Below are 14965 nucleotides of genomic sequence, written 5' to 3' on the forward strand. Positions count from 1 at the left end.
TAACCTGTAGCTGGTGTCAGGCTGCAGGTGCTGGATGATGTGTTTGGTGACGGGACCAACAACAATGGGCTGGCGCTCTCCGAGATCAATCAGGTAGGAAGTGATTTCAGAACCATGGTCACATGGGGGGTCCCAGCAAATACCCAGGCAGGTGGATGGAGAGTAGAACGGTGGCGGCTGGGAAGCGCCTTCCTCATCTTCCTCGTCCTCATCCGCGTCCACCGCAGTCTCGTACCTTTGCAGCTCGGACTCCTTCAGTGCGTAGATGTTGCTGACGGCTGCAGGCACGGAGCAGGGCGTCTGGCACAACACTGCCTCGCTGAAGGGGCCCACGCCAGCCACATTCACAGCCTGCACAAGAGCAACACACAAGAGTCAGCTAATTAAGGCAACGTCTCCTCTCCTTTGTAACGGGAAAGGACACGTGTAACGTCCATGTTTGACCAGAAGGTGGAGTTCCAATGTAAACATAATTGGTAAGGGTTTGAACAAACCTGAAAAGTGTGTTGTTTTATGCTCTCAGAAAGTCATGGAGTGAAAACATAAATAAAATGACATATTCAAAAACTAGGACAACATGAGTTTTCAATCAACTATTATAATCAAAGTCTGGTTTTATAGCCTGACCAGAGTGTGATAATTATCAGGGATGATCTGATAGCTTTTACAAGACAAGTACTGTCTATACTGTGGACCAGCAGAGACAGTGGGGAAAATAAACATGATGCTTGTGGAATAACCCATAAACAACCAGAGTTCCTCATTTCACCCCTGCTGGACCACAACAATGACTACAAAAGAAAAGCGGAGCCTGAAATTTCAGCCTGAACCAGACCCAAAGGATGAAGCCACTGAATGCTAGAATGTGTCCCTTCTTTACACACACTCTGACCTCTTTGGTCACAGTCTAAAAATGCAGTGCAACAGCACGATGATGAAGTGAACCACTGGTCGTCTACAGTAGGCCTTCAGTAAGTCAATCAAACCAGGTAAGCACACAAAACTAAACCTAAAAACCAATTCAAAAAACAACCATCTTCTGGTAGGCAGTTAAATTTGACGCAGACTCTAGGTGAGAGGAGCATCACGTCAAAAATCAATTTCACTACTACTGTAGTTTTCTCCGTAATTATCATCCGAAACACAGCTGCAACTTGTTGGCATATTGTAATCTATCCTGGTCGCAATGTTTTTAGACAATTAGGATCTCTGACGGGGGACATATGGGTTTGTATTTCCTACTCAGGCTGAAGGAATGTCTGCGATTCAGCCTACGTGAAGCTCAAACCAACAGTGAACTGTCAGGGTGACTGACGCTGGCCTGCTCCATCATTCCAGATATTTTCTACCCTTCACCGGGCTAGTAACAGTCCACAAAGTTTAAATGAGGACTTCTCAGGAATTGTCATGCCTTAGAGGGATTGGAGCCCAAACCCTGATAGTGATAAAATCACACTTTATCCACTGAGCCACAATGGCAGAGAGAGAAACGGTGGCAATGAAAACAGTAATAAACCAAATGTTTGGGAAAAAGAACAAACATAATGAAAAAAATCTATTTCCAACAAATGATAGTGAGAAGAAGCCGGGACAGATTTGCATATTCTTATACTGGCATTGCTATAAAAACTCTCTGCTGATCTTTGCTGCTCTTACCGAGCAAACTCTAGTCGAGATAACCCTCACCAATCAAATTGTTGTGAAATCAAACCATCCTTCATTTTAATGGGAGCACCCAAGATTCTTCATGAAGCCTTCACAAAAATAATCGTGCTGAAGTTCCTCAAACAGGGTTTACAAGGTGAGATATTATTCTTTAATCATCACAGGTGAGACCTGACTCTATTTTTAGTGTGTTTTTTAACAGTGGGAACAAATGAATATTAGATCAGGCTTCATAAAATAACGTTTTTATTAGTGCTCACCTGTGTCCGGCAGAAGTAGTTGGTTGCAGGCAGCAACCCCTTCATTTCATGGCTGAGCGCTGGTCCACTGTAACACACCTGCATGCTGCCCTCAGCAGCTCCCCACTCCAGACGAAACTCTGTCACCGGAGCGCCATTGCAAGGAGGGGCCTGGAAGGCAAACACCAATGAGAATGGCCATCAGCACCTAAACTGAAGGTGTGGTTTAATGCAGTTATGTGTTTCCAATATATTCTCAGAATGATGCGTGGGATATGATTCATGTACACCAGTGGGGGAACAGAAGTGGAGCTGGTCTTACCTCCCAGCTAACAACAACACAGCTGGGGGATTTGCATGTGGTGGAAGGAGCCTTGCACTGCTCAGGGGCCCCGGGGCCTGTTGTAACCTCATAGGGCTCAGAGAGAGGTCCAAACTACACAAGAGAACAAAAACAATTTAATACAACTGAAAAATGTCATATTATGGCTTCTTAAATCATATCTAGTGAGAGAGGGTTGAAAGCACGTAGCAGAAAAAAAGCAATCCCTTCTCCTTTTATTGATAAATCAGTTTTGACATTCTCGCTCACCCCAGCCTTGTTTGCTGCCTTGAGCCGGAAACTGTAGGTTTTGCCAGGCATTAAGCCTCCCACAGAGCAGTCCAGCTCTGGACCCTGGTAAACCTCCCTGCTCTCCTCAGACTGCAGCCCACTCACTTCTACGCTGTAGCAAGACACTGGGCTGCCTCCGTCTACCTGAGGGGGACCTGGGAATTTTGTGCAACCAGTTTTTCTAAATCAATATATTTTACAAAGTGTTTTCCAAGAAAAAAAACAAAAAACAATGCAGTATACACATAAAGATAAATGTACAAACAGCAAAACACAAACTGCATAATCAAAGCTCATTGCTTGAGGTAGTTCGCTAGACAAGTAAATGCATCAACAGAAGCTAGAATACATCCCACACAGATCTGAGTTGGAGAGGAATGACTCACCCCAGCGCAGTTGCACCTCCCTGGCTTTGGGCTTGCCCACCAGCCGGGGGGGCTGGCAGGACCCTGGGGGCACTGCGGGAGTCTGGACCTGCAGGGTCTCCGACAGCTTGCAAAGGAAGGCAGCACACCAATTAAGACCCAGAGGAAAAAAAAAAAAAAATCTCACCCACCCCCCCATCCTCTCTCTCTCTCACACACCACACAGAGACACTGGATACAGATTGTCATTTTCACCATCTTATCAGAATGATTCAGGCTACAACAGACCCGAAAGGAGACAAACGTGCGTGAATGCATCGTTCAAAGGTACACCTGCATACAGAGAAATATGCTCAAGTCTTTACAAAGCCATGGATTAAGGTAGACAGATTGTCTGGCGAGCAAGAAAATAGGCCTTTTCAGAATCAACTTCTGTAACAAAAGCAAACATGTGAGTGTTATGTCACATTGTGCTGTGCCAAAAGGCAAGAGCTCGCAACCATGAGTCATGTTTCTTTACAAGTCTCATCATGAATAAATGCATGCACTAACAGCTGATGAAGAAATTAATGAACACTGTCTGTGAACTGAACTAATTAAGAAAAACATCCTCTGACACATGCAGGGAGGGTTAATCGATTAGTGGGCTTTGTCTTGTACTTACACACCAGGAAGCATAGTCTAATCTCCCAACATAGGACACTGGCTGAATGACAATTTCCTATTAAAAGTCACTATAAATAGAGTGCATATCGAGAATGATTCATGTAAAATTTATCAGATCAACCATGGGATGTGGTGAGGTTCATGGCTGCCTACCCTAACAATTACAGTATATGTAACAGCTGAGAAATATATCAGTAATAAAAGAACAGGCAGAAAAACAGTGGGCTATAATCAGCTTTTACAATATACAGCTACACTGTGAGACACACACTGAGGATGCCTGTTTACATATTGGATGTCTGGAGTGATCCTGCTTTGTCTCTTTATGCCCATTTTAAGTTCAAGAAAACAATTATAAGCAATTAAAATCTGTGTCACTGATTCTAATTTTAAGAGTAATGTTGGCACTTGTGTATAAACACTATAGCAATTTAAAAAATAGGTGCAATTCAGTGATCCCTTTCTACTGGTGATGAAATCGAAACTGATTAGCAAACTCTTTGAATTCCTGTGGCGAAGCACAAGGCCATGCGCGCGACTGTGGTGCACATATACTGATGTTTAATGACTCACCGGGCTCTGTCCCCCGTCGCTCATGCAGTAAACTCGTGTCTGGTAGGAGCAGCCGGGCTTCAAGCCTTCACACACGTGCTCCATAGCCGGCCCTGAGTAAACCAGCTCCCATGACAAGCCTAAGTGCAAACACATTGCAGATAAATTTCAATTATTTCAATAATGGATGGCATGGTGGAGCAGCGGTTAGCACTGTGGCCTCACAGCAACAAGGGTCTGCGTTCGAACCCGCTTTCTTTGTGGAGTCTGCATGTTCTCCCAGTGGGTTTCCTCCAGGTGCTCTGGCTTCCTCCCTCAGATAGTGGTCGGTTGGATTTCAATAAACTAATGTTTATTGCCATAACTTTCAACTTAACTAATGAAACATTTTTCAGATCACTAATTTGCAACTTACCACTTAAGCCCTCAGACAGCTCCACAACATACTTCGTGACTTCTGCTCCACCATTATCTTTCGGAGGTTCTACATTGAAACAGAGACAAACAAAAAATCATCATCAAACTGCCCTGACCAAGTTCATTTGACAGTGTTTTCAGAGCTGCAGACAGTTTTTATTTCCCATGCTGAAAACTGGAAGGAGAGACCAAATCCAGCAGTGGGTCACATGTTTGTCCACTGAGGTTGAGAAAGGGTTCATGCTGTCATGCATGTCTGAATGAGGGCGACATCTATCATTCATATACTGTACAGACTACTTGGAATGTCATCTCTGTCTAGTGGATTCATCTATGGTCATACAAAGCTCAGGGGAATAAGTAAAAACTGGCCTTTTTAGGCCGTGAACCACATGTAAGAATGAAGGATTTTGATGAGGAAACAGGCAACTGCTAGAAAAAGCTCACCCCAGGCCATCTTGAAGCTGTTGGGCTGGACTCTTCCTCTGATGACAGGCCTGCAGGGACTGCTGGGTCTGTCTGGGTTTGTGATGAACTCAACCACCTGGCTAGGGTTACTCTTCCCCTCTGAGTTGTATGCTGCCACCTGGAGGAAGTGCATGAATACAGGCAGTGAGGAATCATATTATTCCCAGCAGACTACTGGCTACTGGCTACTTTTTCCACATACTGTCAATGAGGGCAAGTGTATAAAGGTCATTATGTTTCCTGATAACAAGCACTGACTAGACTCAGAAAAGGGTAATGAAGGGATCTGAGAGTAACACTGCCTGCAACTAAAATGGTCACAGACAAATACCACATTATCAAAAAGATTCAGCTGCAGATGTAAGGCATCTACAGATATGTTTCAACAAAGCTGTTTATACACCACAAGCACTGCAATCAAAAATGTGGCAATAAGCTTCAGTTACATTTGCATCTCAATGCCACACATCTGCGATAATATGGAAATTTCTGTGAGCTTGCTGAGTACAGCTCATCCACATACTGTACCAAGACAAACCTGCACAGCACCCAGGCTCCCCTCACACTGCGCAGCTGGATAATTGGAAATGAGGGAGGGAGGGAGCCTAGAAACTGACTAATAAACATTTCTGTCTTTTGGGTACATAGTGGTTTGTTTGGATAATACCATACATTTTTGTCAGTCTCATGTTTAGGAATGCTGTGGTGCAGACTTTTCTGGCAATGTGAGTAAAGCCTCCTTCTTCTCTTATCAATCTATGCATTAATATGATTTCATGTTCTTCAGCACTGGACAGACAGAAAGAACACTTCTTGTTGTCACTTGCTGCAGGAAAATAATGAGTGTTGGGAGGGGGCCATTTTGAACGCCTGTGGTGCTGCTCCCAGCTTCAACTGGGTATAAGTTCAGCGCATAAACACAGCAAGGCAGCCAAACTAACCATGACTGAGATATGAAATATAATCTAACTTAGACATAACGTGTGCAATGAAATAAAACTATTCTGCTCTGAATTTCACAGCGGACGGTCTTCTTCTAAATGTTTGTTATTGTCAACATATCTCATATAAAGACCAAAAAGCATGCATTTGACGTTAAGCAACACAATCCCACTCTCTTGCTCTGTGTGTATCACACAGCTCCAACTCCATTGGTTCTGACTAAAGACATAAATCTTTAGCTAGAAGCCGTATTTTTCACTGTAACTCAAACAGGAGCAAATAGCGTATTACTGATGACTATTTCCTGGGCATTAATGCATGCTACTGAGTATTACAGCAGAAGGATGGCGTATGTGGGATCATCACAAAATACCAGGGCAGTGCTCATCAAAGGAACACGTCACACAATGCAGTGGCATGGCTCACTGTTGTACTTTAGTTAATAGTTTTTTGGAAACAACAGACATCTATGGCACAGAGGCGACACACAGGCAATACTTGGAACAATTTATTGTTTTCTCTGGTCTTTATGTGGACACTGCATCGCCAACAATGAGAATAATATATAATATTACCAGCATTATTCTTTAAAAAACAACGTTTAATCATTTTTAAGTATGAACAAACTGGCTCAAACCGAGTCTGAATACATCAGTTCCCTCAAAGCCAGTGGCATGCAGAGCTGCTTTTATCCCAAGTGCCTCAGAGCAGCATGACTGCATATATATTCAGCATAAATGGCCTAAGTGGAAACTGAAGCACTAACCCCGGCAGTGTTAGAATCACATTTTAAAGAGTAGGTTTGGTCTTCCGCCCTGAAATTTTCAAGCTTCTAAAATCATTAACGGACCCATCATGAGATGTGTTGTGCTTTTGCTCTGTCACTCTCAGAGTCAAACTCTGAGTCAAACAACAGACGCAATACACAGAGGCTACTGGCAGCTTCCACAAAGCCAAATTTAAGATGTTCAACACATTTATAAATATACCTGGAATGGTTCCCATCACTGTTTAAAAACCAGAGTACAGAGCAAAGCTGTCAAAACAATCAGATTCTTGTTTGAACAAGTCTAATCAAAGATCTGAAACGAAACTGACAGCGTTACAATATTTCTTGCTGCCATTCAGCTTATTATCAGCACCATGAAGCTTCCTTGCTCTGATGGTCTCCGTCTATAACAGGTGCTTTGGTCACCTGTGATTCATCAGAGCCATTTGGTAAATGGTCACGACAGTCAGGAGAGCAGGAATTTAGAAGAGGACGTCAGAATGAGAGAAGAGGGGAAATGAGAGAGAGGGAGAGAGACAAAGGGAGAGATACACTGACACGAGGGAGAGAAAGACTTGTCTGTCCCTTAAGTTGGTCACATTCCTGCTGGCCAAACAGCTACTATGGCTCAAACCCTTTGCTTGGCGAGCCTCTCACTGGGGCCCTGCATGTGATGAGCACTCCTGTTTTTGCTGCCAGTTGCCCACCGCCCTGCTGGCAGAAACCTGCAAACAGATGAGTCATAGGGCCAGTGTGGGCCTCAGCACCCTCCTTGCCTGAAGCCTGTCCCCTCCCCACATACACACTCCACTGCATCCTAAATTAAACGTGTGGATCACCAGCTTTGACTGCAAACATCACAGGGCTCCCTTACCCTAAACTTGTACTTGGTACTCCTGTGGAGATTCCTGACCGTGCAGGAGAGCTCGTCGCCATCGTAGCTTGGCTGGAAGCCATATCCCTGGGACAAAGACAAATGACAAACAGAGAAAGAAAACAACCAGGTGAGCAATGACTTACCAGACAACCATTGTGGTGCAGAAAACAAAGTGGTCTGCAGGAGACAAACAGCTTCAGGGGATAAGAGAACTTTTTTGTGTGTGTTTTCCCTGACAGGCACTGTGTCTGCAGGTAGCTGCTGGTGGTGCAGGCAGAGGTGACAGTAGCTATAAATGTCATGGAACCTTCAGAGGAAACTGATGAAGTGATGCAAAAGAAAGAGATGTGAATTTGACTTTTCCTTTCGGCTGGGTTGAAATGAATAACAGTGCTTGAATACACTTAAGAATCTACACAAGGATGTACATCACCCTGGAAAATAGATGTCTATTATTAATTGATTCTAATTCTGAAAACTATAAGTGTACTTTGCAATGGTGTTCATATTTCATGTTGTCTGAAGATGAACACTTGGCAGTGCTGCCCTTGAAGAAGTAATGGCCCTGCCACAGCAGCAACAAGCTCACACAGAAGAGAAACAATATGTGTAATATTTTAAAGAAAACCTTTACTTGCACATACTGCCATGTCAAGTATGGGTTTCAATCTCAAATGATTTCTCTATTCAAAAAGGGACATACCGAGCCTTCCTCCTCCATCTCCAAAATATAGTAGATGTCATCTTCCTTTGGAGAGCTAGTGGGCCTCTGCCACTTCACACTCAGCCAGGTCACCCCCGCCATCTCCAGCTCTGGAGGGAAGGGTGGCAATGGCACACTGCATGAGGTGAACAGGTCCACCACTTCACTGAACTCGCTGGGGAGGGCAGAGAGAGAGAGACAGAGGATGGGAGAGAATGGGAGAAAAAGACATGAGAGACAGAGTGAGAGACACACAGGCGCACACAGATGGAGACAGTGAATGGAAGAAACAGTAACATAAAGATGGACAACAGGGACAGTGCCATCCAGCAAATAATCCAGCACGTTAAGGCACCTACCTTACACCCATGTCATTTTTGGCTGCAAGGCGAAAGGAGTATCTCGAAGCAGGTGAAAGCTTGGTCACTCTGTACTGCTTCTGAAGCCCATAGTAGCACTGTTCATAAATCCCAGTGCCTTTCCCCTTCAGAGAACAAAGTCTTTAGTTTGAAGAACAACTAACTTAAAATCTCAGTTACACATAAAACACGAGTGTGTGGTGCAATGTTCAACATGTCTTTAATGATGACTGAATACCTCATCCCACTGAAGAATGTAGTTTTGGATTTTGGAACCGTTGTCACATGGAGCCTGTAGATAAACCATACATTGATTATTACATCTCAATCAGATAAACATAGAAAATAGACAAACCACTACTCTATATACAGTGGCAAGCAAAACTTTGGAACTTTTCCTCGTTCTCCCAGCCAGTCTGGGGATCTTAACCCGATGACCTTTAAGTCATTAACCCCACATGTTAAAGGTGCTGCATTGAACAAATGATACCATGATCTAAATGTTTTGTACGCCGTGTTTCACTTTTTCTTTTCTTTTTTTTTTTAACATATCCTTGCTTTCTGTTGCAGAGATGCTGTTATTACCTGTTCTCCACCCTTAAACTTGTTTTTAAACCCCAACTGCATCAATCATCCTGCTGTTTTTACCTTCCACTGGAGTACGAGTGTGTTCTTGGTCCCGCTGGCCTTCCTGGGAGGATTGGGAGGATCCGGCTCACAGCTTAAAGTGGTGAAGCTCACAGCCTCCGACGGGCTTCCCTGTAAACAGTTACATGTGGCCTGGACCCTGAGGAAGAAAGAACAAACTGGATACAAAAGGTTCTCTGTGCATGAACACTGTTGTCAAATGAAAGTAGGTGGAGGATTTTACCAACCTGACATGATAGTCCGTTGCTGGTCGAAGGTCCTCTAAAGTAGCACTTAGTTCTTCCCCACTGCATCAAAGGAAAAGAGGAAAAAAAACTTTAGTGTTGTTTCAAATAACTTTCTATGTAAAATATCTGACAACAGGTGTTGGTGTTGGTGTTCAGCCATGTGGCATCTTGCTGCTCGTGCTCACCAGTACATGCTCTTGTACTTCCCATCTTTGCCACTAAATGAGACGGAGACCTCATAGCTGAGGGGCTCCTGAGGGCTGCAGTTGTCCTCCACACTGTCGTTCTCACTCTCTGACCTGGTGGGTGCACTCCAGCTCACTACTGCTCCTCTTGCCTGGATGTCTGACACCTATCACATGAAAGTTTCATGGTTATCAGTCTACACCACGCCATCAAACCTGGACATGGAAAGAAAGCTTTTACTTTTAGAAGCACAGCACCTGCCAAACCTCAAAATACAGTCACTTCTATATTTCACTACCCTAAACCCAAATCCAAAGAGGGTCACATCTGGTAATTAGCCCTGTACCATGCTTCCAAGACTTAAACATTCATTATAAAGAACATTTCCTGTTCTTAAATTTCCAAAGCCAACACAAAAATCGCATTGCTTGGTAGAGGAAAAGAGACAGGGATCAAAATATTCAAGCTGATGCCACTCTGGGAAAAGGTTTTCAGCACTTGGCAAGGATGTGCTGTGCAACCCTAAGATTTTTCATTCTGTTTTGCGGAGTTTAAAAATAGCCTGAGCTACACTGCAGGGGGGATTCATATGTGGAAGAATTCAATCAGGCCAAGTCTGTACCTCCTCCTCCCCTCTGCCCTCAGGGGCCCACCTTACTCCTTTGCTTCCCACAGTTAAATTCTCAGTCCTTTAACAAACCAGAGTGGCAGCAAAGACGAAGAAAATTCACTTTCCATTGAAGCTGAACCTTCCCTGTGTTAGACATCCTCCCTTAACTTTATCCATCATCTTTCCAAAAGACTTGTTTTGCTACTTTGCAGGGAGTTCAGACCGTAGAGACAGCGTATGACAAATCCCATTTTCACGTGTGAGGTCAAGGAACTTCTATTTCGAGCTCGGATTCCTATCCAGCTGCTATTAAAACAGCGATTCTCCTCTCTATTTATCCACATTGCTGCTGTGAGCCATCACGACGAAACCAGGTTTTTCAAGGGTTATGTAAAAAAAAAAAAAAGTGACTTTTGAATACATGTGTGTTTCTATGTGATGATTTTATATAATTGATAATTTGGGACAGAATAAATAGCTGTCTACAAGCCAACAAACATAGTACCAAGAGGATGTGAGAGCTTTCTAATTCAGTTAAAAATCTGTACTTCTTTCAAAGCAAAGCTCAAACCTTTCAATTACTGCTAGCATGGTTGTTTGGTGGCACATGTGGGAATAGAAATCCCTACATGGATGGTCTGACTCCATTCTCAAGATGTCAGCAGGAATTCATCATGGATGTTAATAGAATGTTTAATGGCACAACACATTTGCATCGTCATGAGTTTTCATGAACAAAGCACTAACACCCACATAAAATCATGTAAACTGTATAATTTAGAGAAAAAAAAAAAAAAGACATAGGAGCGAACACTAACCACTGGTTTACTGATGGCACTCAATAGTGCTTGCAGGGCCTGAGCCTCCTTGTCCAGCTCTGAGGAGAGAAACACAGGTGAACATGGACCATTTTCATGAAATGAAGACTAAGAAAGAATGAAGGCGAGTGATGAATAACGTGCCTGAAATTGTTTCTGCTGGATTTTATCAATCAATAACTATTTCAACATTTCTGTATGTCGTATCTGTACGCTTCTCTGACAGTGCAGTAATGGGTGTAGCATGGCACCATCTATATATTATGTTATATGGTGGCATCACTACTTTTTGCATGTGGAACTAACATGGAATATTTCAGTGCACTGACTATGGTGCCCTAAAAATGAAAAAACAAAATCACCTATTTAAAGGAAATGATGTGACATTTCCTTATAAACACACCATTACAGATCAACTTTCAGAATCAGCAGTTTCACTGATGATTTTATTGTGGAAAAACTAATGGTAAGTATTTTGCTACTGGCATTAGCCTCAAAAGACCTGAATCTGATTCACTGTAGCAAAAAGAAATTGTGCAATCATGAGAGAGTTGTAACCACAGTCATAGACAGGTCAAGTTCACAAACTAGTTTGCTAATTAGGTACATTTCTAAACGCGTCTGCCCTCCTCTAACAGAATGCAACAACTTCAACCCCCTTCCTTGGAATTATCAAAAGTGAGGGGAAAAAGGGTATGTGTTTTTAATTCCACTTTAGAGGCAGACTGCTCGGATTTCAGTGCTCCTAGATTTCAGCAATCTTCATGGGGTCATAAGGGGAAATTATTTTTCCCTCCACTTTCAAAATTGACAGTAATTCCTCAATTATGCACTGGTGTCGCCAAGTAGCAGCGTTAAACTCCATGATTAATGAGCAGTCTGAGTTCAAGAATCACGAATAACGTCGGCCCTGTTGCTGATCCCTCACTGCGACCAACTGCTCCAGCTAATGAGGCGTTATACTGAGCACCTAAACACAACACACTCATAACATCCGGAAAATGCATGTGTCAGCCCAATTGTAAACCTTAGCAAACCGCTACCCTTTAACCTCTTTACCTCCTGACTCTCCATTCTTGCCCCTGCCTGTCTGCTTGTCAGGGCCGGCAACCGCATGGCTGAGCTGTCCCTGCTCCACCTCCAGCCCTTTCCCTCCGACACCATTGTGAATGTCCACTGTCGGGGGGCTGCTGCAAGTCTTCTGTGGCGAAGAGGGAGGACTGTCCTTCACCTGCCCTCCTCCTCCACCTCCCTGACGGTCCTTCAGTTTCTTCTGCAGACGCTCATAAGTTTTGCTAGTTCTGTCATCTCTGTGAACAAATGGGGGGCGTCCGTGTTGGGAGTGAGAATCTGTAGAGACTGAAGGGACAAAAAGACAACACTTGTGAGTTTGTACAGACACGAACAGGCAGCCAGAGAAACAGGTCAAAAAAGTGGCAAACTCACAGGTTAATATGAAAGGACATACAAATAAACCGGGCGGTATTGAGGTAAACCCCCTAAGATTAAGAAACTGACAGACTAAACAGTTTGACTCAGGCCTTGATTATATAACCCGACTGCAAATAAAGTGCTGGGGACAAATAAATAACATCTTAATATAACAACAGACACTGCTGGCTCCAACTCACCCTGCTCTGAGTAGATATGAGCTGGATGGTACTGGGAGATGTACTGAGAGCTCATGTCACCCACGCCCCCCGCCATGCCCGTGTATAGGTGGGGTGGTGGGGGCATCATGGCAGGGTGTGGGATGAAGGCAGGCAGGTGGGCATGGGGTGGAGGTGGAGGGTGGTGGAGAGGGGAGTGGCCCCCGGGGTGGAACTCTGGTTGCTGAGGTAAAACCAGAACCCGCCGCACTCCGTTCTCTTCTATGATCTGAGAGAAAAACAAACAAGAGCACGGAATGCAGATATAAAAGCTGTCCTGAGCTCGACCAATCAGTAACACTGCACTGGAAACAGTACAGAAAAGATACCTGTGAAACGTATCCAGGAGGCACATAGATTGGAGGCACTGAACCATTTGGAGACATCATGGGAACCTGAGCAGGACCTGTGAAGAAAGAAGGTGCAAGATCAAACACTCTCCTTCAGGGCAAGCAGCTGTTTCATCTGCGGTAAATGTACTGAGAGTATTAGAGTACTGCACAGGGCTGAAATCTCAGCGTCAGTCTGGCCCGATTCATTGAAGCCGTAGCCTGGGTCAAACAGCTAATAAACGTTTTCACATCAAACCTGATTTTTCATATCAAAAAATGTCCCTCGTACACACAGACGCATCAACATAAACAGAGCTGCTTTAAAGCTCACACCAACATTTGTAAGTTTGGTTTAATTTATAACCTGAATGTGGCACAGTGCTGTAGTAGACTGAATAATAACTGTGCTATAGGTTTATGTCGAAGCCATCAGTTAGAAATTTTCCAGAAAAAAAAAAGTTTTTTCAATCTGCAACAGACTCTAAATACTACAGTACCCAGGAGGAGAGGCTTTGTTCACTCTCCTCTCCTCTCGTCTAATGTCTTCTGACAGTGCTTTTGACTGTTTAATGACAGATTTATTTCAGTATAGATACTCATATGTTTTGTATTTTTATACAGTTACAATTCTTACAAGACTTGTACTCAAACTTCCAGTCACCTTAAACCTTCTACACAGATAAAAAATGGACTTTCACTCCTGTAAACCTGGACAGCCATAAGTATAAGACACCGGCGGGTTTTCACAAGAGCCACCCTCGATTCACTCTGAACCAGCTCCATTTTCAATGACTATTTCATTTTTTAAATACCTATGAGTACGAGAAGGCAGAGAAATGCATTTTTTTAAATACTGGCAAAGAAGACCACTTAATAAAAGTGCTGAGAAACAACAAAGTTTCCTGCATAGCTCTGTTGTAGGGGCCAGTGCAGCGGCTTAGCTCAGCTCAGAGAAGTGACAGCTCAGCAGAAAGAGAGGGACCTTTGTGCCAAGTTTGCACATTTCTCTTCTTAAAAACCTAAGACATAAACACGAGGGCCCCGACACCAGATGTCATGCAGGAGAGCAAAAAGATCCACAACCAACACTGACCTCGCAGCGACCTGCCTGAGGAAGAGTTTTCCTTCATTTTTTCAGAGAGAACGCACTCCTAAGTGAGCCGCCATAATGGGCCCACGACTACAGAGGCTGGCCTGTGTAATGACATACTGAAACCTCCCACTTGTAACTTCTAGCACCTCCCCCTCAGGTGCTGAAGTCGAGGTTCCACCACTCGGTGAGAGGAACAACAAGTGAGCACTGATATACGGACAGTTGCCTGTTTGTTAGGTAAACTTAGTTAAAACTGATGTAGTCTGATACAACAGCCCTGCAATAAATCCTACCTTCATGAAGGCTACAAAGTTCTGTTTCTGTTGAAACTGTTTAAAAGAAGTTGATTCAACTGTATGAGCTTTGCCGAGGCTGAAGTAAGTGGTGCTGTTGGATTGTATTGTTTTATATGTATAGGTGTTTCTAATATTTTTTAAAGCAAGGGTAGACTACGTTCTAGTAACACTTCTCAGGATAACACAATCCAATCCATCTAGTCACTGCGTACTGTGGGCTGGAAGAAGCACTCTTCTTAAAACTGTTACCATCTAATGTCAGACAGTCAGACAACTGATTACTTTCTGTTGGTCCAAAAAATAATTGGAAAAATACTGTATTAGTCTTCCTGCTAATAAACTTCATTGGACAAGACAGATAGCAGGTAGGCCTCTTATACTGAAATCAAAAGGGCAGAGAGCTTTGAAGTCCCTCTCATGGCACCAAGGCAGCAGAATGATAGGCAGTGAGTCATTTCCCTACCTAAGAAC

The 14965-nt window shown here is 43.6% G+C and overlaps 1 protein-coding gene across 2 annotated transcripts in view; it reads right to left on the reverse strand.

Moving 5' to 3' along the window:
* fndc3a (fibronectin type III domain containing 3A) overlaps positions 1–14965 on the reverse strand; it is a 44177-nt gene that overhangs the window by 6901 nt on the left and 22311 nt on the right. For both annotated transcript variants that reach the window (XM_076734650.1, XM_076734651.1), the window contains 19 exons: positions 13103–13179; positions 12756–13002; positions 12184–12483; positions 11125–11183; positions 9696–9862; positions 9511–9570; positions 9284–9422; positions 8874–8927; positions 8636–8760; positions 8277–8451; positions 7571–7657; positions 4965–5103; positions 4516–4584; positions 4122–4240; positions 2904–3009; positions 2497–2672; positions 2227–2340; positions 1926–2075; positions 5–351 (listed from right to left, as the gene is read on the reverse strand). In XM_076734650.1, coding sequence (XP_076590765.1) covers positions 5–351; positions 1926–2075; positions 2227–2340; positions 2497–2672; positions 2904–3009; positions 4122–4240; positions 4516–4584; positions 4965–5103; positions 7571–7657; positions 8277–8451; positions 8636–8760; positions 8874–8927; positions 9284–9422; positions 9511–9570; positions 9696–9862; positions 11125–11183; positions 12184–12483; positions 12756–13002; positions 13103–13179 — 2710 coding nt within the window. The remainder of the gene's footprint in view (positions 1–4; positions 352–1925; positions 2076–2226; positions 2341–2496; positions 2673–2903; positions 3010–4121; positions 4241–4515; positions 4585–4964; positions 5104–7570; positions 7658–8276; positions 8452–8635; positions 8761–8873; positions 8928–9283; positions 9423–9510; positions 9571–9695; positions 9863–11124; positions 11184–12183; positions 12484–12755; positions 13003–13102; positions 13180–14965) is intronic.

This window comes from Chaetodon auriga, chromosome 7, assembly GCF_051107435.1.
Source record: "Chaetodon auriga isolate fChaAug3 chromosome 7, fChaAug3.hap1, whole genome shotgun sequence".
Lineage (NCBI taxonomy): Eukaryota > Metazoa > Chordata > Actinopteri > Chaetodontiformes > Chaetodontidae > Chaetodon > Chaetodon auriga.